The sequence below is a fragment of the Mizuhopecten yessoensis genome, unplaced genomic scaffold (genome assembly GCF_002113885.1).
Source record: "Mizuhopecten yessoensis strain PY_sf001 unplaced genomic scaffold, ASM211388v2 scaffold4001, whole genome shotgun sequence".
Taxonomy (NCBI): Eukaryota; Metazoa; Mollusca; class Bivalvia; order Pectinida; family Pectinidae; genus Mizuhopecten; species Mizuhopecten yessoensis.
The window spans coordinates 97,898-124,862 of NW_018405326.1; the positions used below are offsets into that span (position 1 = coordinate 97,898).

The 26,965-nt window shown below is 41.4% G+C and overlaps 1 protein-coding gene across 1 annotated transcript in view; it reads right to left on the bottom strand.

Moving 5' to 3' along the window:
• LOC110448320 (histone acetyltransferase KAT6A-like) overlaps positions 1–26,965 on the bottom strand; it is a 59,921-nt gene that overhangs the window by 3,555 nt on the left and 29,401 nt on the right. The window contains exons 2-7 of the mRNA XM_021494493.1: positions 24,096–24,258; positions 16,920–17,032; positions 15,373–15,454; positions 10,889–11,002; positions 9,253–9,328; positions 7,944–8,094 (exon numbers count right to left, since the gene is read on the bottom strand). Coding sequence (XP_021350168.1) covers positions 7,944–8,094; positions 9,253–9,328; positions 10,889–11,002; positions 15,373–15,454; positions 16,920–17,032; positions 24,096–24,258 — 699 coding nt within the window. The remainder of the gene's footprint in view (positions 1–7,943; positions 8,095–9,252; positions 9,329–10,888; positions 11,003–15,372; positions 15,455–16,919; positions 17,033–24,095; positions 24,259–26,965) is intronic.

The window sequence follows — 26,965 nt, forward strand, 5'->3', positions numbered from 1 at the left end:
TTTTTGTTGACCTTTGTCCATGGAAGGTCCCTGCAAAATTTCATTGAAATTGGTTCAGGGGTTTTGGAGAAGAAGTCGAAAATGTAAATTGTTTACGGACGCACGACGGACGACGGACGACGGACGACGACGGACAAAAGGCGATCGCAATAGGTCACTTGAGACTTTGTCTCAGGTGACCTAAAAATGTAAACGGATGGTAAAGCGCCTCTCTGAGAAACTTTTGTGGGCCGTATTGTGTGATGGTAAAGCGCCTCTCTGAGAAACTTTATAGGGCAGTATTGTGTGATGGTGAAGCGCCTCACTGAGAAACTTTAGTGGGCAGTATTGTGTGATGGTGAAGCGCCTCTCTGAGAAACTTTAGTGGGCCGTATAGTGTGATGGTAAAGCGCCTCTCTGAGAAACTTTAGTGGGCAATATTGTGTGATGGTGAAGCGCCTCTCTGAGAAACTTTAGTGGGTAGTATGTGTGATGGTGAAGAATGGACTGAGTGGAGGTAAACACGGAGGTAAAACAGGGATTGGTCAAATCCGGATCCCTTTTTATTCTCGTTACAAAACAATTGCAGGCATCCATCAGAACTTGACATAAATGGAGATTGTTTTATTAACGAAGCAAAAAAATCAGCAACATAAAAAGAGCCTAAACAGCCGCCTACCTGACAGGACTGTGTGGTGTGCCACCCTGACAGGACTGTGTGGTTTGAGTTTCACCCTGCCAGGACTGGGTGGTTTGAGTTTGCCCCCCTGACAGGACTGTGTGGTTTGAGTTTGCCACTCTGACAGGACTGTGTGGTTTGAGTTTCACCCTGACGGGACTGTGGGGTTTGGGTTTGCCACCCTGACAGGACTGTGTGGTTTGGGTTTGCCACCCTGACAGGACTGGGTGGTTTGAGTTTCACCCTGACAGGACTGTGTGGCTTGAGTTTGCCACCCTGACAGGACTATGTGGTTTGAGTTTCACTCTGACAGGACTGTGTGGTTTGAGTTTGCCACCCTGAAAGGACTGTGTGGTGTGCCACCCTGACAGGACTGTGTGGTGTGACACCCTGACAGGACTGTGTTTTGTGCCACCCTGACAGGACTGTGTTGTGTGCCAACCTGACAGGACTGTGTGGTGTGCCACCCTGACAGGACTGTGTTGTGTGCCTTCCTGACAGGGCTGTGTAGTGTGCCACCCTGACAGGACTGTGTGGTGTGCCTCCCTGACAGGGCTGTGTAGTGTGCCACCCTGACAGGACTGTGTGGTGTGCCTACCTGACAGGGCTGTGTGGTTTGAGTTTCACCCTGACAGGACTGTGCGGTTTGAGTTTGCCACCCTGACAGGACTGTGTGGCTTGAGTTTCACCCTGACAGGACTATGTGGTTTGAGCTTCACCCTGACAACACTGTGTGGTTTGTGTTTGCCACCCTGACAGGACTATGTTGTTTGAGTTTGCCACCCTTACAGGACTGTGACAGGACTGTGTGGTTTGAGTTTGCCACCCTGAAAGGACTGTGTGGTGTGCCACCCTGACAGGACTATGTGGTTTGAGTTTCACTCTGACAGGACTGTGTGGTTTGAGTTTCACCCTGACAGGGCTGTGGGGTTTGAGGTTGCCACCCTGACAGGACTGTGTGGTTTGAGTTTCGCCCTGACAGGACTATGTGGTTTGAGTTTGCCACCCTCACAGGACTGTGTGGTTTGAGTTTGCCACCCTGAAAGGACTGTGTGGTTTGAGTTTCACCCTGACAGGGCTGGGTGGTTTGAGTTTGCCACCCTGACAGGACTTTGTGGTTTGAGTTTCACCCTGACAGGACTATGTGGTTTGAGCTTCACCCTGACAACACTGTGTGGTTTGTGTTTGCCACCCTGACAGGACTATGTTGTTTGAGTTTGCCACCCTTACAGGACTGTGACAGGACTGTGTGGTTTGAGTTTGCCACCCTGAAAGGACTGTGTGGTTTGAGTTTCACCCTGACAGGCCGGTGTGGTTTGAGTTTGCAACCCTGACAGGACTGTGTGGTTTGAGTTTCCCCCTGACAGGACTGTGTGGTTTGAGTTTGCCACCCTAACAGGACTGTGTGGTTTGAGTTTCACCCTGACAGGGCTGTGTGGTTTGAGTTTGCCACTCTGACAGGACTGTGTGGTTTGAGTTTCACCCTGACAGGGCTGTGGGGTTTGAGGTTGCCACCCTGACAGGACTGTGTGGTTTGAGTTTAACCCTGACAGGACTGTGTGGTTTGAGTTTGCAACCCTGACAGGACTGTGTGGTTTGAGTTTCCCCCTGACAGGACTATGTGGTTTGAGCTTCACCCTGACAACACTGTGTGGTTTGTGTTTGCCACCCTGACAGGACTATGTTGTTTGAGTTTGCCACCCTTACAGGACTGTGACAGGACTGTGTGGTTTGAGTTTGCCACCCTGAAAGGACTGTGTGGTTTGAGTTTCACCCTGACAGGGCTTTGAGGTTTGAGTTTGCCACCCTGACAGGACTGTGTGGTCTGAGTTTCACCCTGACAGGACTGTGTGGTTTGAGTGTTACCATGATAGCACTGTGTGGTTTGAGTTTGCCACCCTGACAGGACTTTGTGGTTTGAGTTTCACCCTGACAGGACTATGTGGTATGAGTTTCACCCTGACAGGACTGTGTGGTTTGAATTTGCCACCCTGACAGGACTGTGTGGTTTGAGTTTGCCTCCCTGACAGGACTATGTGGTTTGAGTTTCACTCTGACAGGACTGTGTGGTTTGAGTTTCACCCTGCCAGGCCTGTGTGGTTTGAGTTTGCCACCCTGACGGGACTGTGTGGTTTGAGTTTAACCCTGACAGGACTGGGTGGTTTGAGTTTGCCACCCTGACAGGACTTTGTGGTTTGAGTTTCACCCTGACAGGACTGTGTGGTTTGAGTTTCCCCCTGACAGGACTATGTGGTTTGAGCTTCACCCTGACAACACTGTGTGGTTTGTGTTTGCCACCCTGACAGGACTATGTTGTTTGAGTTTGCCACCCTTACAGGACTGTGACAGGACTGTGTGGTTTGAGTTTGCCACCCTGGCAGGACTGTGTGGTTTGAGTTTCACCCTGACAGGGCTGTGTGGTTTGAGTTTGCCACCCTGACGGGACTGTGTGGTTTGAGTTTAACCCTGACAGGACTGGGTGGTTTGAGTTTGCCACCCTGACAGGACTTTGTGGTTTGAGTTTCACCCTGACAGGACTATGTGGTATGAGTTTCACCCTGACAGGACTGTGTGGTTTGAGTTTCCCCCTGACAGGACTGTGGGGTTTGAGTTTGCCACCCTGAAAGGACTGTGTGGTGTGCCACCCTGACAGGACTGTGTTGTGTGCCTTCCTGACAGGGCTGTGTAGTGTGCCACCCTGACAGGGCTGTGTGGTGTGCCACCCTGACAGGACTGTATGGTGTGCCACCCTGACAGGACTGTGTGGTGTGCTACCCTGACAGGGCTGTGTAGTGTGCCTCCCTGACAGGACTGTGTGGTGTGCCTACCTGACAGGGCTGTGTGGTTTGAGTTTCACCCTGACAGGACTGTGGGGTTTGAGTTTGCCCCCCTGACAGGACTGTGGGGTTTGAGTTTCACCCTGACAGGACTGTGTGGTTTTAGTTTGCCACCCTGACAGGCCTGTGTGGTTTGAGTTTCACCCTGACAGGACTATGTGGTTTGAGCTTCACCCTGACAACACTGTGTGGTTTGAGTTTGCCACCCTGACAGGACTGTGTGGTTTGAGTTTGCAACCCTGACAGGACTGTGTGGTTTGAGGTTGCGACCCTTACAGGACTATGTGGTTTGAGTTTGCCACCCTCACAGGACTGTGTGGTATGAGTTTGCCACCCTGACAGGACTGTGTGGTTTGAGTTTGCACCCCTGACAGGACTGTGTGGTTTGAGTTTCACCCCGACAGTACTGTGTGGTTTGAGTTTGCCACCCTGACAGGACTTTGTGGTTTGAGTTTCACCCTGACAGGACTGTGTGGTTTGAGTTTCCCCCTGACAGGACTATGTGGTTTGAGCTTCACCCTGACAACACTGTGTGGTTTGAGTTTGCCACCCTGACAGGACTGTGTAGTTTGAGTTTGCCACACTGACAGGACTGTGTGGTTTGAGTTTGCCACCCTGAAAGGACTGTGTGGTTTGAGTTTGCCACCCTGACAGCACTGTGTTGTTTGAGTTTGCCAACCTGACATGACTGTGTGGTTTGAGTTTGCCACCCTGACATGACAGGACTATGTGGTATGAGTTTCACCCTGACAGGACTGTGTGGTTTGAGCTTCACCCTGACAACACTGTGTGGTTTGAGTTTGCCACCCTGACAGGACTTTGTGGTTTGAGTTTCACCCTGACAGGACTGTGTGGGTTGAGTTTGCAACCCTGACAGGACTATGTTGTTTGAGTTTGCCACCCTTACAGGACTGTGACAGGACTGTGTGGTTTGAGTTTGCCACCCTGAAAGGACTGTGTGGTTTGAGTTTGCCACCCTGACATGACTGTGTGGTTTGAGTTTGCCACCCTGACATGACAGGACTATGTGGTATGAGTTTCACCCTGACAGGACTGTGTGGTTTGAGTTTCTCCCTGACAGGACTGTGTGGTTTGAGTTTGCAACCCTGACAGGACTGTGTGGTTTGAGTTTGCGCCCCTTACAGGACTATGTGGTTTGAGTTTGCCACCCTGACAGGACTGTGTGGCTTGAGTTTCACCCTGACAGGACTATGTGGTTTGAGTTTGCAACCCTGACAGGACTGTGTGGTTTGAGTTTGCAACCCTGACAGGACTGTGTGGTTTGAGTTTGCGCCCCTTACAGGACTATGTGGTTTGAGTTTGCCACCCTGAAAGGACTGTGTGGTTTGAGTTTGCCACCCTGACATGACTATGTGGTTTGAGTTTGCCACCCTGACAGGACTGTGTAGTTTGAGTTTGCCACCCTGACAGGACTGTGTGGCTTGAGTTTCACCCTGACAGGACTATGTGGTTTGAGCTTCACCCTGACAACACTGTGTGGTTTGTGTTTGCCACCCTGACAGGACTATGTTGTTTGAGTTTGCCACCCTTACAGGACTGTGACAGGACTGTGTGGTTTGAGTTTGCCACCCTCACAGGACTGTGTGGTATGAGTTTGCCACCCTGACAGGAGTGTGTGGTTTGAGTTTCACCCTGACAGGACTATGTGGTATGAGTTTCACCCTGACAGGACTGTGTGGTTTGAGTTTCCCCCTGACAGGACTATGTGGTTTGAGCTTCACCCTGACAACACTGTGTGGTTTGAGTGTGCCACCCTGACAGGACTGTGTGGTTTGAGTTTTACCCTGACAGGACTGTGTGGTTTGAGTTTGCCTCCCTGACAGGACTGTGTGGTTTGAGTTTCACCCCGACAGTACTGTGTGGTTTGAGTTTGCCACCCTGACAGGACTGTGTAGCTTGAGTTTGCCCCCCTGACAGGACTGTGTGGTTGAGTTTGCAACCCTGACATGACTGTGTGGTTTGAGTTTCACCCTGACATGACTATGTGGTTTGAGTTTCACCCCGACAGTACTGTGTGGTTTGAGTTTGCCACCCTGACAGGACTTTGTGGTTTGAGTTTCATCCTGACAGGACTGTGTGGTTTGAGTTTCACCCTGCCAGGACTATGTGGTTTGAGTTTCGCCCTGACAGGACTGTGTGGTTTGAGTTTGCAACCCTGACAGGACTGTGTGGTTTGAGTTTGCAACCCTGACAGGACTATGTTGTTTGAGTTTGCCACCCTTACAGGACTGTGTGGTTTGAGTTTCACTCTGACAGGACTGTGTGGTTTGAGTTTGCCACCCTGACAGGACTGTGTGGTTTGAGTTTCACCCCGACAGTACTGTGTGGTTTGAGTTTGCCACCCTTACAGGACTGTGTGGTTTGAGTTTCACCCTGACAGGACTGTGTGGTTTGAGTTTCACCCTGACAGGACTGTGTGGGTTGAGTTTGCAACCCTGACAGGACTATGTTGTTTGAGTTTGCCACCCTTACAGGACCGTGTGGTTTGAGTTTCACTCTGACAGGACTGTGTGGGTTGAGTTTGCCACCCTGACAGGACTGTGTAGCTTGAGTTTGCCCCCCTGACAGGACTGTGTGGTTGAGTTTGCAACCCTGACATGACTGTGTGGTTTGAGTTTCACCCTGACATGACTATGTGGTTTGAGTTTCACCCCGACAGTACTGTGTGGTTTGAGTTTGCCACCCTCACAGGACTGGGTGGTATGAGTTTGCCACCCTGACAGGACTGTGTGGGTTGAGTTTCACCCTGACAGGACTGTGTGGTTTGAGTTTCACCCCGACAGTACTGTGTGGTTTGAGTTTGCCACCCTGACAGGACTGGGTAGCTTGAGTTTGCCACCCTGACAGGACTGTGTGGTTTGCGTTTCACTCTGACAGGACTGTGTGGTTTGAGTTTGCAACCCTGACAGGACTATGTGGTTTGAGTTTGCCACCCTTACAGGACTGTGTGGTATGAGTTTGCCACCCTCACAGTACTGTGTGGTATGAGTTTGCCACCCTGACAGGACTGTGTGGGTTGAGTTTCACCCTGACAGGACTGTGTGGTTTGAGTTTCACCCCGACAGTACTGTGTGGTTTGAGTTTGCCACCCTCACAGGACTGTGTGGTGTGAGTTTGCCACCCTGACAGGACTGTGTGGTATGAGTTTGCCACCCTGACAGGACTGTGTGGTTTGAGTTTTACCCTGACAGGACTATGTGTTTTGAGTTTCACCCTCACAGGACTGTGTGGTTTGAGTTTCACCCTGATTCTGCAGGGGCCACACAGATATGCAGTGGTATACAGCAGGCCTTTTCTTTCCCGAACCTGCACAGGTCAGACAGGACTGAGAGTTAATGCAAAGAAAACACAACCAATATGTAAGGAGAAGAACTGTAAGGAGTACGAAGCTTCAGCTAATGTGGATTTATCATAAAAAATAAAAGAAATTGTGAAGAAAATACAGAAAGTAGGTTTAGACGGAAAAGGGCTATTCTAAAGATCAAGGGAGGCCTGGTTATCTTCTATTTTATCCACAAAGAACGACAACAATTATCTCCGTTCTTGCATATGGAAGCTATGTATTGCAAACTAATCAAAAAGTAAGACAAAAAGATGAGAAACGTCCAGAGCGTGTGCATATGTATGATACTATAGATAAAATTGACAAGGGAAAAACAAACGAAGATGAATAGTAGACGCACAACCTAAGCCACATTATACACTAAAGAAGACAGAACTAGATCATTGAGCATTGTGTAATAGCTCCAATTCGGCAGCTACAAGGGAGAAGAAAAAAGAAGGCATGAAACGTCTTGGTGAAGAACGATTTAAAAAATAAAGAAACTAATCGGCGGGATGGACCAGGCTGGAGTGCAGACAGGGCGATTTTCCTAGACAGAACACGGTGGCATTAGGACCTTATTTGCCACAGGGCACGATGAGAACACCTTTGTCTTTTTGACATCTAAAACCATGTCAATTGGGACTATTGTAAGGATATTAAATGATTTTAAAAAGTGCACCTGTTCATAACTAGGAAATGTTTCTTAAACATTCAATATACATGTATACCTATGCCCCCTGCTATCGTCTTGATTCAAATAGAGCTAAACACCAAATCTAACAAAAAAATGAGGCTTAACTGAAGTCTAACCAAAACAAGTAGGAGCTAAACACAAATTAAAACCAAAGTCAGCGAAGCGGGAAATATAGCTCATAATCGAGGACAGAGGAGCTCTAATTCATATCAGAAATATCAGAAAGACGAACAGATCAACCGACGGAAAACACAAACATTTTTGGCGGGGTCATATCATTTAATGACGCTAACCGAACCGGAAATCTGTCTCGTATCGCAAGCCAAGAATTTGATGAAAATAATGTACAAACGTTAACAGTTTCGTGAACTTTCCTGTCCCCTTCACAATGCTGCCTCATTATCATACCTGTTCCCGGAAGGCGTCCGCGTGCTCCTTAAACCCGATGGATTCAAAAAAGGTCACCACCTCTTCGATTGACCAACGGGAGGCGTCTGGGTAATGGCTAGCATCCGGTCTGGATATTGCAGCTTTGGCTAACTTCACAAAAACCGGAAGTCTGGGGAAAGACACAACATGTTATCAAATACGGATATTCTTAAAAGACATAAAGTATGTCAAGGTAATGTATGCAGAGAGTTGTTTTCGCCAGAACTAACGCGGGGATTTAAGACCACGACGAATAATCCTAATAGGATTTTCATCAATAAATGGCACACAAAGAAAATTCCCGTTTGCACGTAATGAAACCTGAACAGTGTTCGAGTTCTAACAATGTGAATACAGGCATTCAAGTACTCAAAACAGACTGCTGCCTTCATCTCACAATAAAAAACTAAACATAAGTACTCAAAACAGACTGCTGCCTCCATCTCACAATACAAAATTAAACATAAGTACTCAAAACAGACTGCTGCCTTCACCTCACAATACAAAACTAAGCATAAGTACTCAAAACAGACTGCTGCCTCCACCTCACAATACAAAACTAAACATAAGTACTCATAACAGACTGCTGCCTTCACCTCACAATACAAAACTAAACATAAGGACTCAAAACAGACTGCTGCCTTCACCTCACAATACAAAACTAAACATAAGTACTCAAAACAGACTGCTGTCTTCACCTCACAATACAAAACTAAACATAATCAATTAATCATTGCCCCAGACGATGTTTCTCCGACCCCTGATTTATCTCAGATCCCTGATTTTTCATGAGATGCTTGTTGGATTAGCATAAGGTGGGAAATTTTGGGTATGAAAAGTTCGGCTATCAGTACCAATAGTAATAATAAAAAGAAGATGTCTAATATATATGTTGTAAATCTGAAGAATAGAAAGTATTCATGTTAACCTTATTCGCATGTATCCAGCCTGCTATAATTGTCTTTCATTTGATCTACTAGTTATCTTCATGTTAATATATCTATCCTTTATCTTTGTGTTGACATGAAATGTTTTATATTGCAGTGGAATATTCCGTCAGGTTGACGTTTTATCCTTGAAAAACATCTCGATTCTTGTCCTGTTGGTTTATTTTACAATTTACCTCGACAGAATATGTTTCAACCGTTTGACACGGCACAGAACATCTGATTTCGACAACGAAACAGCAGGTTCTACCCTAAGTTACTTAACCCTATATTGACGTAAACAGAGATCACGTATTGGAGTATTAAGGCAGATTACAATAACCCGCTTTTCGTTCACGCACCTGTTGTCCAGGGTTTCTGCGTCGTGTACAGGGGAATCGCACGGCGTTGGTAAACCGGATGTGGTGCTGCAGCCGGCTGAAATCAACACCATGGAGTCATATCAGAAAACCTTTAATTCCATCTCTGCAAAAAGACTTATCTATATATTAACATGTATATAATTTCAACATCAAATGCTATCTGCAGTCGATATTTCGTAGACGTAATCAAAGCTTTTTCATCATAACTTTCCGCTATCCTGATTTGAAGGCAGCAGGAAAGAGACTAACATACACGTTCAGATCAGAAACAATATCTTTTAAATGTACTGATAAAATATTTTTAAAAAAATCAATTATGAACGAAAAACAAAATACAGCTTTTCATGTGGTTTCGGAGTTTCCACTTCACAGTTATGATGCGTTGTCCTACGACGATGACTCGGCCTTGACATCATTTATTGTATTGTCATATCGTGCTGTCCAATGTCAACATGGCCTTACCCACACCTGTTCTGTAGATAAAGGACACACTACCGGGGTTCCTTGTTAATTTCTTCAGATTATTGTTCCATCGATTGATGGACAGCAAAACCCTGGACTCCCTACCACAACACATCCAAGGTAGTACAGATTGTCGAACGGTTTAGAGATGATCCGATTGACAGATTTATCAGAGCAGACGATCTGGTAACCGCCTAACAGTATGTAATTCCACTGCATATGTAATATGCATGTGAACAAGATCAATACATCCTTTTATTTTTTTATGAAAATACTCATAAAGTTCACGAACACATGCGTGCGATGACAATACAACCTGTTAAAGCCGGGTAGTCGCGTGATCAGCGCTGTTACTATTCTTTTGGGTTGGTTTCTTGTTCCGAAGGTGCATGGTATACGGTCTGTTTATTTTTCAATTTATTCTAATCGTCCAACTATGAAGTACGCATTACACATTCACAAAGCACAATATCGGACAAAAACAAACTTGATCTGATTTAAAATGTATCAGTTCGTTAAAGCTCCACGCTTTACACAAGATACCAAATAAAAATATGATATACGTGTTCTTACGTGTACGGTCAACTGCTTATTGATTTATTGGGTGGATTTCTCTCAAAATCATAAACGTAGGTTTATATCTTAGATAAACAAATGCAATGTTTATGCAAAACGAAATCAAAACTGTTTACAGTACGAGACATTTAAATGCAGGACAAGCTGATGGAAAAATGAATAATATTTTTTTTTAAAAACAAGATCCTGTCGTTTCTCATCGTATTTCCCGAATATCTTCACTCATTCGTGTAAAATATTCCAGCTACTACACACGCAAATACCAGTCAATTATTCATCCAACACGACACAGCCACATTTAATATCAATATGAAATAGTTCGCGTACACTATATACCGACATCCTAACCGTGCTGTTACCAACCTATCTTCTTACAGTCCTGTAATACGGTCTCAGCTCATTAATATACCGGAATTCGATCAAACAGTGAGCTATTTTTGTTAACTTTGTAGATTTGTTATGGATATCACGTTACAGTAACGGAATCACCTAAAAATCCAGAAGATTTAACTACTATTACATCACTTGCTGCATGTCATTACGATACGATTTTAAATTACATGATTCATACGCTCACGTGTGTTATGGGGAGGATCAATATGGCCGACTTCCGGTGTCTCGTCGATGCATGGGGTTTCTACATCGGCCATAGTGACGCCCTGATCTGTACATTCTGCACATATCCATTTCCCTAGAAATAAAAATTAACAACATATTCATGCCATTGTTCCATGATCTGTATGAATACGTACAATTATTAACTTTTATATGATGCTCTCATTCTTGTAGATGTAGTATCCATACTTCTGATCACCTCAATATCAGATCGTACATTTCTTTAAAAATAACCCCTGATAAACCTGTAATACAGGTAAAATCGTGTGATGTTCTTCGTAACAGCCGACGAGTCTAGCTCCGTTACGGAGAGAACAAAATGATACTGTTCTTATCATAAAATATAAACCACTACATATCTATTCGTTTACCTCAAAGTACCACAAAACGATTAGACACAAGTTATAAACATATCCTAAATTCTCTTTTCTAAATGGTATTTAAGATGTTTGAGAACAGAAACAAAACTGTTCAAGTTTACTGTTTATTATTTTATTATTACAATTAAGTAAGGGTATCTATAATACCGTTCATGGATCTCCTTTATTTCCAGATTTTCTGCTCCTTAGTGATGTTGTTGTGTTATATGAGAAACCGCTAGTACAAGCGTTTTATAGGACGTGCGTTTCGAAGCTACAAATATGTTACAAGCTTTCATTTTGAAAAATCTGTCAACTAAGCGTATAACTAATGTAACAGTACACAAAGTTAACTGTCTCGGTGTGGCGTATTGGGGTAAGTTCCTGGTTACGACAATGGTGATGGTGGTACATTAAATCGTCTAAATGAGGAAAGTTAATGTTTAACAACTTCCTTATAAATACACAGTTTGTGTGACAAAAGTGTTTGATAATATATAACAAACAGATTTGATCACGTACTTGCATTTGAATTTCCTTGAACGCATTTTATTCGTCAATTTTTGAGGCTGGTTAAGAGGCAAATTTCTTTTCTAAATGATTCCCTAACTTCCTTAATCAAATCGTAGATGTGTACCGTCTATAAATAGTGTGTGAAAATGACAGCCTAAATTTTCATTCTAAAGTTGTTTTTAGAGGTGAAATTATATTAATTTATTTTAAAATTTAAAATATTGTAAATGTCATATCCGAATGATTAGCCAGTTTAGCATCAATATGATAGAGTATGTTTGTAAACTTTATTTTACAGCAATTAGGAAACAGGTTATTTCAAGTTAATTTCCATCTGTATGATTATTCAAAGAAGGAGCATATTGACCCTTTAACAATTAAAGAGACAATCCGGCAATCAGGTAGTTAAAAAAAGGCCTCTGACTAACCCTCCAAAACAGACTAATACAGTCGGCACGTATCGTACCTAATACCAAGTTACCGAATTATCATAATCTAGACCATTTGTATTAGTAGCCATTTCCGCACGGAATACAACAAGAAATGTTTGCACCTATTAAGAGAAAATCCAGAAATCAAAGGGCCCAAAAACGGCCTTATAAGCACCCATCCTTCTTATAGTGTTTAGAGTATATCAAGGACAATCGAACATTACAAGCAAATCAAGGGTACTGGAGACTAAGAGGTCCAACTGTACATTTATTGTATTCCTTGTTGAAGTGATACTTACAACCTATAAAAGCTGACCTGTTTACTTAACATGCAAAAACGATTCACTTGTTTATTGTTTAACACGTGGCTGACCGATCTTGAATTTAATTCAACCTCTGTTATTGTGTATATATTAATTGATGTAAATGTTATTGTGTATATATTAATTGATGTAAAAGTTATTGTGTATATATTAATTGATGTAAAAGTTATTGTGTATATATTAATCGATGTAAATGTTATTGTGTTTATATTAATTGAGGGAAATGTTATTGTGTTTATATTAATTGATGTACATGTTATTGTGTATATATTAATTGAGGTAAATGTTATTGTGTTTATATTAATTGATGTACATGTTATTGTGTATATATTAATTGATGTAAAAGTTATTGTGTATATATTAATCGATGTAAATGTTATTGTGTAGATATTAATTGATGTAAATGTTATTGTGTATATATTAACTGATGTAAATGTTATTGTGTTTATATTAATTGAGGTAAATGTTATTGTGTTTATATTAATTGATGTAAATGTTATTGTGTATATATTAATTGATGTAAATGTTATTGTGGAGATATTAATTGATGTAAATGTTATTGTGTATATATTGATTGATGTAAATGTTATTGTGTATATATTAACTGATGTAAATGTTATTGTGTTTATATTAATTGATGTAAATGTTATTGTGTATATATTAACTGATGTAAATGTTATTGTGTATATATTAATTATGTAAATGTTATTGGGTATATATTAATTGATGTAAATGTTATTGTGGAGATATTAATTGATGTAAATGTTATTGTGTATATATTAATTATGTAAATGTTATTGGGTATATATTAATTGATGTAAATGTTATTGTGGAGATATTAATTGATGTAAATGTTATTGTGTATATATTGATTGATGTAAATGTTATTGTGTATATATTAACTGATGTAAATGTTATTGTGTATATATTAATTATGTAAATGTTATTGGGTATATATTAATTGATGTAAATGTTATTGTGTTTATATTAATTGATGTAAACGTTATTGTGTATATATTAATTGATGTAAATGTTATTGTGTATATATTGATTGATGTAAATGTTATTGTGTATATATTAATTATGTAAATGTTATTGGGTATATATTAATTGATGTAAATGTTATTGTGTAGATATTAATTGATGTAAATGTTATTGTGTATATATTGATTGATGTAAATGTTATTGTGTATATATTAACTGATGTAAATGTTATTGTGTTTATATTAATTGAGGTAAATGTTATTGTGTTTATATTAATTGATGTAAACGTTATTGTGTATATATTAATTGATGTAAATGTTATTGTGTATATATTGATTGATGTAAATGTTATTGTGTATATATTAATTATGTAAATGTTATTGGGTATATATTAATTGATGTAAATGTTATTGTGGAGATATTAATTGATGTAAATGTTATTGTGTATATATTGATTGATGTAAATGTTATTGTGTATATATTAATTATGTAAATGTTATTGGGTATATATTAATTGATGTAAATGTTATTGTGTATATATTAATTATGTAAATGTTATTGTGTATATATTAATTGATGTAAATGTTATTGTGTATATATTAATTGATGTAAATGTTATTGTGTATATATCAATTGATGTAAATGTTATTTGAGATTATAATAGTATACAAACCTAAACTTGTATTACTTTTGCTTAAAATAATTTGCATGTTCTCGGTATTGTAGACCTTGTCAGTTTAACGTTGTTGATTCGTGCAGACTAAGTTACCTTTAAGATTTATAATCTAAATAAATAATAGTGTGTAGTTGTCACTCGAAGGTATTGCGTGGGCGTCCAGCGGTTTTCTATTGAACGTAAACATAGAATTGTAATTTCCGTGGCCTAAGTGATGGTGGAACTGCCTGGCCGACTGGTTTATTAATTTCCGTGGCCTAAGTGTTGGTGGGGACTGCCTGGCCGACTGGTGATTAATTTCCGTGGCCTAAGTGTTGGCGGGAACTGACTGGCCGACTGGTGATTAATTTCCGTGGCCTAAGGGTTGGTGGGAACTGACTGGCCGACTGGTGATTAATTTCCGCGGCCTAAGTGTTGGCGGGGACTGCCTGGCCGTCTGGGGATTAATTTCCGTGACCAAAGTGTTGGTGGGCACTGCCTGGCCGACTGGTGATTAATTTCCGTGACCGAAGTGTTGGTGGGGACTGCCTGGCCGACTGGTGATTAATTTCCGTGACCAAAGTGTTGGTGGGGACTGCCTGGCCGACTGGTGATTAATTTCCGTGACCAAAGTGTTGGTGGGGACTGCCTGGCCGACTGGTGATTAATTTCCGTGACCGAAGTGTTGGTGGGGACTGCCTGGCCGATTGGTGATTAATTTCCGTGGCCTAAGTGTTGGTGGGGACTGCCTGGCCGACTGGTGATTAATTTCTGTGGCCTAAGTGTTGGTGGGGACTGCCTGGCTGACTGGTGATTAATTTCCGTGGCCTAAGTGTTGGTCGGGACTGCCTGGCTGACTGGTGATTAATTTCCGTGGCCTAAGTGTTGGTCGGGACTGCCTGGCCGACTGGTGATTAATTTCCGAGGCCTAAGTGTTGGTCGGGACTGCCTGGCCGACTGGTGATTAATTTCCGTGGCCTAAGTGTTGGCGGGGACTGCCTGGCCGACTGGTGATTAATTTCTGTGGCCTAAGTGCTGGTGGGAACTGATCACTGGCCGACTGGTGAGTTACACCACTATCATATCTAGACGTGGCCACCTCTTGTAGGTAGCACATTAAATATACTGGAGATAAAAGGTCACACTTAATGACGTAGTAGAGGACACAGTAAGTCACTGACCTGACGGTTTATCTGGCACCTGTGGCTGGTGACAGTTCATGTGGTAGCCTTTGTCACAAGCATCGCAGAACAGCATGGAGTCCTGATAAAATAATAATGTATGTTTACTGATAAAATAATAATGTATGTTTTATACATCGCAGAACAGCATGGAGTCCTGATAAAATAATAATGTAAGTTTTTTAAATGGCAGCACGGCATGGAATCATTGTAAAATAATCATTTAGGTTTTGTACATGTACATCGCAGAACAGCGTGAAGTTCTAGTAAAATAATGATGTAGGTTTCACACATGGCAGAACAACATGGAATCCTAGTAAAATGATAATGTAGGTTTTATACAATATGACCAATTTGCATGCTTTCCATTAAATACTATTGTGACAAATACATGGAGTTCAAAACTCACATACAGAGATTTCAAATAAATTGTACACCAATACAAATAGGCTTAGGAAACGAAAGATACGAATGTAACGGACATTTGATGTTATGGTACAGTACAGAGAGGTCACTGCTATCTTACGCTATTGCACCATGTCATATGTGTCTGAATCATGTACTCGGACATCAGCAAGGCTACTACTCGTCAATATATCTTCTGTAGTACTTTCTCTACCATTCTCGAGTCCGAGATTAATGACAGACGAACAATGTTATGACCTGATCTTTAATTAACTTGTATATATCTTCTTTAGATTGGAGGACATAAAGAAATAGTTATAATAATAATGGAAACAGTATAAGGAACGCAATGCCTACACAATACAGGGTCTAGCATACCCGAGTCCACCAGGTGAACAGTTTTTTTGGGGGCTTGGACAGAGAACTTTGGTTTCGCCAGATATTTTTTGCGGTCGCAGTTACATGTAATTGCGAATTTTAATTGTACTTTACAAATTATAAAATTATTAAATCAATGGCATACAATCTCATGAATGAAATTTTGCAAAGATGCTGTTTCTAGCAGTGTAAGAAACCAGACCCACCCTCTCGGAAATGAAGTGAGGTAAAGTAACAGAACATCGATCATGATATTAATTCAATCGATGAACTGTACATCGCTCCTTGGTAAAACTGTACACTGATTCAACCTTTAATCAATACCGATGGGGTTTGTTTTCTCTGATTACCTAGATACCATGACGTATATTTCTGTCATTAATATCTGTTGATCGGCACTACACAAACAGCAGTGTATTGACGTATCTGCTTAAACACTGTTCGGTAACCGTTAATATTCTGTATACAACTTTCTAATAACGTCATCATCACCCTATACCTGTATATGTTGCTAGTTGGATGCGCTATTTTACACCTTGTTACAAACATTCTTAATTCGGGAGCAGCTTTCAACACCGTGTCTTTTTGAAGATGTACACTATATTAGGAAAAATATTACCAATAGAAAATTCCTTTTTGCACTTGTTCAAGAACTGGTCCATATTTAACCCCATCTTTGCCCTTACTCGTTGGGATGTTCATATGTTTACCTCCCACGCCCAGTTAACAATATTTAAGCCCCTCCCCCCGCGCCAGAGACTTACTGGGTCCCCGGAGTCGAGACAGAGACAACAGGTCTTGCAGTCCATACATTGCCACGGATACTGACTCGCTCGCTGTGCCAACACTTCCGAATATTCCATACATGTCGGATGAGCTGAAATCAGGAATGTCAAACGTATTATATTGTGAACGATTCTCACTTCAAGACATTCCTATTACACACGGCTGAGGAAAATTGTATCGATCCTCTACGCTTATTATTGTCTAATTTTAATGATGACCTAAATAGCATGTTAAAAACCTATTCTGTCATCTGTTTCCCTTCTACCAAATATAATGTACATTGATCCAGTTTGAAGTGTCCCCTTTCTGAACAGATTCCTGTTTAAAATAGAAAACCTGTTTAAATCAGACATCTCAGTTTTACTTTATATGTACCCCTGTATAATCCGGACTAACAGGTAAATCCTGCTGGACGTCGGTTTAAACAGGTTTCACCGTCTCGGTAATCCAATCACCGTTAATCTGATTGTCCCAGTACTATATACAACCGAAGACTTAGGGCACCGACACTCTCCATCCTATCCCTTTTGACAGTAAATAGGTGTCTGGATAACCGCAGGTCGTATTATACTCAACAAACTCCTGTTCAATACACTTAGCATAAGAACAGTAACATAAGAACAGCATACAAATCCAGATGTACCGTTCTCGACAACACATATTTCCTGTATGTGTATACCGACAGCGGAACCTTTGAACTTCAACGATATCTAAAGATCCCCCTGGTGAAATCGATAGGTGTTGTATGTCGACATTAGGTGTCTTCCATGTTTGTTTTTCACGTATTAGTCACAATGACCTTTGTGGACATGGAGATTTTAAACAGGTTAAACAGCGTAAGTTCAAAGGAAAGAAAACAAGTACTGTACCTAGAATTTTAATTTTGATACATTTGTCTTTTTTGCCTAAATAAACGAAGTGTTTCAGAACGTCATAAACAGCAGAAAAGTCAAGTGGACAATCGTGACATGTTAAATTACCTACATTGATCTGAAACGTGACAATTATCACCAACTGACACCGTACTAGGTGGATCAGGAATACAAACGAAGCTGTGTCTGGTTCAAACAGTTCATGATAATTTGTTAATACTGAAGTAGACAACGAATTTTACTTGCTCTTCTTATCCTTAAATGACCACCATGGAATTGTCTTACGTTATAATCGTCATTATCCATCCTAATAGACACCTATACAAGGAAATAATACCGAAATGTTAACCTAAATATCGCGATAAAGCTCCATTGATTAGTTCACAGTTCTTGTCTGTCAAACTGTAGTCAATGTAATTTTATTTGCACATTGATATTTACATACTAATTTAATGGCGATATGAACATAACAAAAATATTAGTATAAACAATATCATTTTAAGTAGAGTATGCATTGCTGATTACACATGTACACCCTCCTCAGTTCTAATCCCTGTGTTATAAATGGAAAAGTCTTCAATATAATCACCGGACGTTAAGAAGATATTATTGTACTTTAACTTTCCTCCTCAGACAAGTCTGACTGGTTAGTATACCTAAAATTATATAAATTGACCTGGACATCGTGTTTACATTACAGCTTATTTACATGTATGTTTATTGTAAACATCTGACTTTGATATTGTGACACCTGTTCCCGTCACCAATACTACGCAGGGTCCAGTAGGTCCCGTATCTAACCATGCCTCTATTGGTCACATCAACAACGACACGAAAACAACACAGGTGGGTAACGCCCGTATCTAACCATGCTTCTATTGGTCACATCAACAACGACACGACAACAACACAGGGTGGGAAACGCCCGCTCCGTCTATACCTAAGCTTCATTACAACTAATTGTAGAAACGACAACATGCTTCAACAGCCGCGTACGAATTAACTTCGGTAAAAGGAAAACCCAACTTCAGTTAAGTCTTCCGTTTCATCGATTCAACGAAATAATCGCAAAAACCATACGTAGGGCTACAGATGCAATCAATATACGGCGGGAGATACAATCAATGGTTAAATTGGCGATAGTTTGAGTTTTGGATGCCGAACTCTCCATCTGACGACGTCGCTGAGGACGAACACTTGATATAGTCTGGCTACTCGATACGCCCGTCTATCGGTCTAAGTTCAGGCGTAACAAGCACGGACATAATTCAATATCAGAAAAAAACCTTCAACAGGGATATAGTGTTTGCAAAAAGGTGGAAAACCAATTTGTAATGTAGATTTAATGGCCATCTACTTAATGAAGCTTGAAGCAAATACATCGGTCCACTTTTTGAAAGCCTCGTTAGTTCAAAGACAATCTGACGGGTTCTTTTTTTATCAAATGTTGTTAAAAACAAATTGAATTCGAAAAAGGATATTGCGATATGGATAGGATTTCAAGAAGCAACAAAAAATCGAAAATGTCTAAGACGTTTTACAAATAGAAAATATTGTTAAGAATAGTTTAGTAAACGTCGCCTCAAGCTGTTGATTCTTGATATAGCAGATAAATCAGTGTTTGTTTATAAAATTTCATGCAAAGTACGATAAAAATAATAAACAGCGCATTTTTTCAGTTCTGTACATTATTAATGATTGCTTTATCAGAAATATATTACCTTTTCCAACCAATCAAGTTTATCTAGTTTTCACCTAAACCCAGAGTATTGACAGAGATATAACTACAGAACGATACACCATGCTATAGAAGTACCCACTATCCTAGTGACGTGTATCCCAGTGTAAACAGAAATATCTAATGTCGGATGTTTTCTCATTAACTTTCAATGAAATAGTCTTCAAACAGAACAAGTGTACATAATAACATTACAAAGAAAACGTTCAATGTTGTGCAGAAATATCACTGAAATAATGTAACAGAACTCCCAACAAGTGATTCGCAGTGATGTGAGAAATTGCACAAAAGTCAGAACCTTGTGCAATGTCGAAATCTGTGCGATTTTTTTTTACTGAAATTAATATCACAAACTTCATACCCATAAATCAATCAATTAATATCAATCAATCAATAAATCAAAATCAATCAATATCAATCAATAATCAATATCAATCAATAATCAATCGATAGATCGATCAATCAATAATCACTATCAATATCAATCAATCAATAATCATTAACAATAATCACTATTAATATCGATCAATATTCAACCAATCAATATCAATCAATCAATATCAATCAACCAATATCAATCAATCAATATCAATCAATCAATAAACAAATCAATATCAATCAATATTCAATATCAATCAATTAATCAATATCAATCAAAATCAATCAATATCGATCAATCAATCAATATTCAATATCAATCAATCAATATCAATCAATAAATTAATTAATATTGATCAATTAATATCAATCAATTAATCAATCAATCAATATCAATCAATCAATATCAATCAATCAATACCAATCAATCAATACCAATCAATCCATCAATCAGTATTGTACTTTTTTCAGATACAAATGCAGATTGATGTCAAACCATATGAATCTGGTATGTAGTCTATAAAATATGAGAGAAGGCTGTAAAATACAAATATAGTCTATTACCAACGCTGTTTATAGAGGCTAAGACAGCCTTTTGATTTTACAGTCTTTTATATCAGATTACTACGGTCAAACGGAGGACAAGGAGGCCTCTGGACCTGTCCCTGATATATTTGTACACAGCATAACTCTACCAATAGCCTGAGACAGACGGTAATATCTGGACCCTTGACCCGTGTACCTCTAGCTGAGACAGACGGTAATAGCTGGACCCTTGACCCGTGTAACTCTAGCTGAGACAGACCTTAATATATGGACCCTTGATCCGTGTAATAGCCTGAGACAGACGGTAATATCTGGACCCTTGACCCGTGTACCTCTAGCTGAGACAGACGGTACACGTAATATCTGGACCCTTGACCCGTGTACCTCTAGCTGAGACAGACGGTACATGTAATATCTGGACCCTTGACCCATGTACCTCTAGCTGAGACAGACGGTAATAGCTGGACCCTTGACCCGTGTACCTCTAGCTGAGACAGACGGTAATATCTGGACCCTTGACCCGTGTACCTCTAGCTGAGACAGACGGTAATATCTGGACCCTTGACCCGTGTACCTGTAGCTGAGACAGACGGTACATGTAATATCTGGACCCTTGACCCGTGTACCTCTAGCTGAGACAGACGGTAATATCTGGACCCTTGACCCGTGTACCTCTAGCTGAGACAGACGGTAATATCTGGACCCTTGACCCGTGTACCTCTAGCTGAGACAGACGGTACTAGCTGGACCCTTGACCCGTGTACCTGTAGCTGAGACAGACGGTACATGTAATATCTGGACCCTTGACCCGTGTACCTCTAGCTGAGACAGACGGTAATATCTGGACCCTTGACCCGTGTACCTCTAGCTGAGACAGACGGTAATATCTGGACCCTTGACCCGTGTACCTCTAGCTGAGACAGACGGTAATATCTGGACCCTTGACCCGTGTACCTCTAGCTGAGACAGACGGTAATATCTGGACCCTTGACCCGTGTACCTCTAGCTGAGACAGACGGTAATATCTGGACCCTTGACCCGTGTACCTGTAGCTGAGACAGACGGTACATGTAATATCTGGACCCTTGACCCGTGTACCTCTAGCTGAGACAGACGGTAATATCTGGACCCTTGACCCGTGTACCTCTAGCTGAGACAGACGGTAATATCTGGACCCTTGACCCGTGTACCTCTAGCTGAGACAGACGGTAATATCTGGACCCTTGACCCGTGTACCTCTAGCTGAGACAGACGGTAATATCTGGACCCTTGACCCGTGTACCTCTAGCTGAGACAGACGGTAATATCTGGACCCTTGACCCGTGTACCTGTAGCTGAGACAGACGGTACATGTAATATCTGGACCCTTGACCCGTGTACCTCTAGCTGAGACAGACGGTAATATCTGGACCCTTGACCCGTGTACCTCTAGCTGAGACAGACGGTAATATCTGGACCCTTGACCCGTGTACCTCTAGCTGAGACAGACGGTAATATCTGGACCCTTGACCCGTGTACCTCTAGCTGAGACAGACGGTAATATCTGGACCCTTGACCCGTGTACCTCTAGCTGAGACAGACGGTAATATCTGGACCCTTGACCCGTGTACCTCTAGCTGAGACAGACGGTAATATCTGGACCCTTGACCCGTGTACCTCTAGCTGAGACAGACGGTAATATCTGGACCCTTGACCCGTGTACCTCTAGCTGAGACAGACGGTAATATCTGGACCCTTGACCCGTGTACCTCTAGCTGAGACAGACGGTAATATCTGGACCCTTGACCCGTGTACCTCTAGCTGAGACAGACGGTAATATCTGGACCCTTGACCCGTGTACCTCTAGCTGAGACAGACGGTAATATCTGGACCCTTGACCCGTGTACCTCTAGCTGAGACAGACGGTAATATCTGGACCCTTGACCCGTGTACCTCTAGCTGAGACAGACGGTAATATCTGGACCCTTGACCCGTGTACCTGTAGCTGAGACAGACGGTACATGTAATATCTGGACCCTTGACCCGTGTACCTCTAGCTGAGACAGACGGTAATATCTGGACCCTTGACCCGTGTACCTCTAGCTGAGACAGACGGTAATATCTGGACCCTTGACCCGTGTACCTCTAGCTGAGACAGACGGTAATATCTGGACCCTTGACCCGTGTACCTCTAGCTGAGACAGACGGTAATATCTGGACCCTTGACCCGTGTACCTCTAGCTGAGACAGACGGTAATATCTGGACCCTTGACCCGTGTACCTGTAGCTGAGACAGACGGTACATGTAATATCTGGACCCTTGACCCGTGTACCTCTAGCTGAGACAGACGGTAATATCTGGACCCTTGACCCGTGTACCTCTAGCTGAGACAGACGGTAATATCTGGACCCTTGACCCGTGTACCTCTAGCTGAGACAGACGGTAATATCTGGACCCTTGACCCGTGTACCTCTAGCTGAGACAGACGGTAATATCTGGACCCTTGACCCGTGTACCTCTAGCTGAGACAGACGGTAATATCTGGACCCTTGACCCGTGTACCTCTAGCTGAGACAGACGGTAATATCTGGACCCTTGACCCGTGTACCTGTAGCTGAGACAGACGGTACATGTAATATCTGGACCCTTGACCCGTGTACCTCTAGCTGAGACAGACGGTAATATCTGGACCCTTGACCCGTGTACCTCTAGCTGAGACAGACGGTAATATCTGGACCCTTGACCCGTGTACCTCTAGCTGAGACAGACGGTAATATCTGGACCCTTGACCCGTGTACCTCTAGCTGAGACAGACGGTAATATCTGGACCCTTGACCCGTGTACCTCTAGCTGAGACAGACGGTAATATCTGGACCCTTGACCCGTGTACCTCTAGCTGAGACAGACGGTAATATCTGGACCCTTGACCCGTGTACCTCTAGCTGAGACAGACGGTAATATCTGGACCCTTGACCCGTGTACCTCTAGCTGAGACAGACGGTAATATCTGGACCCTTGACCCGTGTACCTCTAGCTGAGACAGACGGTAATATCTGGACCCTTGACCCGTGTACCTCTAGCTGAGACAGACGGTACTAGTAATATCTGGACCCTTGACCCGTGTACCTCTAGCTCAGACAGACGGTAATAGTTGGACCCTTGACCAGTGTACCTCTAGCTGAGACAGACGGCATTATCTGGACCCTTGACCCGTGTAATAGTCTGAGACAGACGGTAATAGTTGGACCCTTGACCCGTGTACCTCTAGCTCAGACAGACGGTAATAGTTGGACCCTTGACCAGTGTACCTCTTGCTGAGACAGACGGCATTATCTGGACCCTTGACCCGTGTAATAGTCTGAGACAGACGGTAATAGCTGGACCCTTGACCCGTGTACCTCTAGCTGAGACAGACGATATTAGCTGGACCCTTGACCTGTGTACCTCTAGCTGAGACAGACGGTACATGTAATAGCTGGACCCTTGACCTGTGTACCTCTAGCTGAGACAGACGATATTAGCTGGACCCTTGACCCGTGTACCTCTAGCTGAGACAGACGGTACATGTAATAGCTGGACCCTTGACCCGTGTACATCTAGCTGAGACAGACGATATTAGCTGGACCCTTGACCCGTGTACCTCTAGCTCCACAGTCTTTACAGACGAGCAGGTCTTCCGCCTGTCCGAGTCTGTTATGTCCGGACGTCTGTTTACAGTAGTCACACCACATCATTGCCTGCGGGACGGACGCCGTCACATTCCAAGTCACCGGGGGCTCGTAACTGTAGAATCTCTTCAGTTTCTGCAAAGACAAATCTATCATCAGTTGGCGAAGAAAAATTAACAGACTTCAATAACACACGCAAAACACCTCATCAACCTGTGTTACAAATGTAAACACCTCATCAACCTGTGTTACAAATGTACGCAAACACTTTAAATAAATAGGTAAAAATAAATTAGATAAATGGGTTCGATATACACCTATCACCAATTTATTTTAATCGCTGAACTTTAAAAAAGAGGTCAGAGGGCCTTTACAGCTCACATAGTTTGCATTCCACTTCCATGTGATCTTGGGAGTTGGTCAAGGTAATTCACATGACATACTATTGTATAGCACTGTACGCCAGCAATCTACAGAATACTATCATGTCTCTCTACACCTTAGTAATAAACTTGAACTTAAACTTTAACACATCCAAAGACTCTTAGCCTCATAGTTCTGAAGAAGAAAATGTTAAAGGGGCTGGTCGGGGAATAAATGTCATATTTGCTAAAATGGCATACACATGTTTAAAATACTTCTTATGAAATATACCGATTCAAATTTTGCTTAAATTCACTCCCTAAGAGTAAAAATTATAATTATATTAAAGAAATCCTAAATCGTCACCCGACAGTCTAAAACTCTCAATTGAACCAGGTCAGTGATGTAATTTTACCGCATGCACGTCATCAACAAGGCCAAATGTAAACATCGCGGCGAAAGAAAAAGATGCATGCAAAAGTCATGACAGGCACGAGGTATCAACACCGTTATATATAACAACGACATATAGGTAGGAATACTACACGTGCATCATAAATGACCTTTAATGAAAACAATTATTTACGTATAGTATTGCTGTCTTGTCCGCTAGTTGAGTCCGACATGGCACATGACGCCGTGCTATTGTTGTTATCTTCATTGCCTCACTTTCGAAACAACCACGTGACATATATAAATTGATCTGCGTTAAATTTACGCTGGGCTTCCCCGATATTTCAGTGGTCAAAACTGGACATTGCAAGCAGAACTCGACCATCATATTGCCGTGGTATAACTTTTGGAAGGTCAGAGAACGCATTTAGACCCATTTTTTGTAATTTTTCCCCGACCAGCCCCTTTAAAGTGTATAATATGCTTCACCTTTGTTACATGTACCTTGAACGCGATCCAAGTAACTTTTCAGAAGCGTTATATCTAGCTCTTTACCCCGAACAAAACGTGAGAAATATAATAACTATGGTAATCATAATTATGAAATGTTTAATACATTCGACCTTTGTGACACTGAAAGTGGGTCGAGGTCGTTTACTTTAACAAACTTAATAGTCATTTTCTAGCACAACCTATGGGACATATTTTCTCTTTTCTTGCTTTCGAAATTCAATTTTTTCTGTTATTCTCCTGCTTCTTTTATTAATGTATATGGATGTTGAATCTAATCCTGGTCCGAGTTCTGGCGAGCTTTCAGTATTTCATCCTAACATTAGAAGTATTAGAAATAAGATGGATTATATTGAAGACATAGCAGGAGATTATGATATTGTATGTCTTACTGAAAGTCACTTAGATGACCATGTCCTCTCCGAAGATATACTTTTACCAGGATTCCATGCTCCTTTTAGACTAGATAGAAACTTTGCGGGGGGTGGTGTTATTGTTTATGTTAATAGTTTGTTAAAAGTAAACCGCTTAGCAAACCTTGAATATCATGGCGACGAAGCAATTTGGATACAAGTCATCTTACAGCATACCAGTTTTATTATTTGTACCATATACAGACCCGAAAATTCAGTCTTACCGTTCTGGGATAATTTGCGAGCATCTATATATAATGCTTTCGACATTTCACCAAATTTAATCATTACTGGGGATTTTAATGTAGACTTGATAACTGTTGCAACAAACCATGTTTTCTTAGATATAATTAGTTCTTTTAGTTTATCAAATGTTATACTGGAACCTACACGTATAGGTCAGACTAGATCTAGCTTACTCGATCCAATTTTCTTAAGCGATTCTTTATCCTGTATTGACTCCTCTGTCATAAATATAGATAGAACAGTCAGTGATCACCAAGGCTGTATTGTTAGTGTAGAACTACCATGTGCCTTTAAATCTGTGTATAAACTTAAGGTCTGGTTGTATAAAAGAGCCGATTTTGTAACGTTAAATAATCTTATATCACAGTACGACTGGAACGGGTCTTTTCTAAACTGTGAATCAGTGGATATTGCTTGTGAAACCTTTACTAATGTATTTATAGAATTTGCTACAATGTGTATACCTACTAAGGAAGTTATGATCAGGCCAAACGACAAACCTTGGATGACTTCGGATTTAAGAAAAAATATAAGAAATCGAGATAGGTTACATAAAATTGCTAGGAAATCAAATCGTCTTCATGACATTCAAAAGTTTAAAATATGTTTAAACTTTAAACTAAACATATTTCATTATTCTAGGCTTTATGGTTATATCTAAGATCTTGATAAAAAAAACTATTTGCGAGGATATTAATACTCGAAAAGAACAATAACGTTTTTATTATGTACATGCATGGATTTGTCCGAATTAATGTTCCCGTAAAATTAAAATTGGTGATCGCCTCTCCGCGCTAATGATCTCGAACATGTACAGCTCGCTAAACACTTAATTACAGTATGTGTAATAAGTACAATATAACCACGAAACCGAGAAATCGAACGTTGGAGTTCCGGTGTGGCATTAATATCTCCAC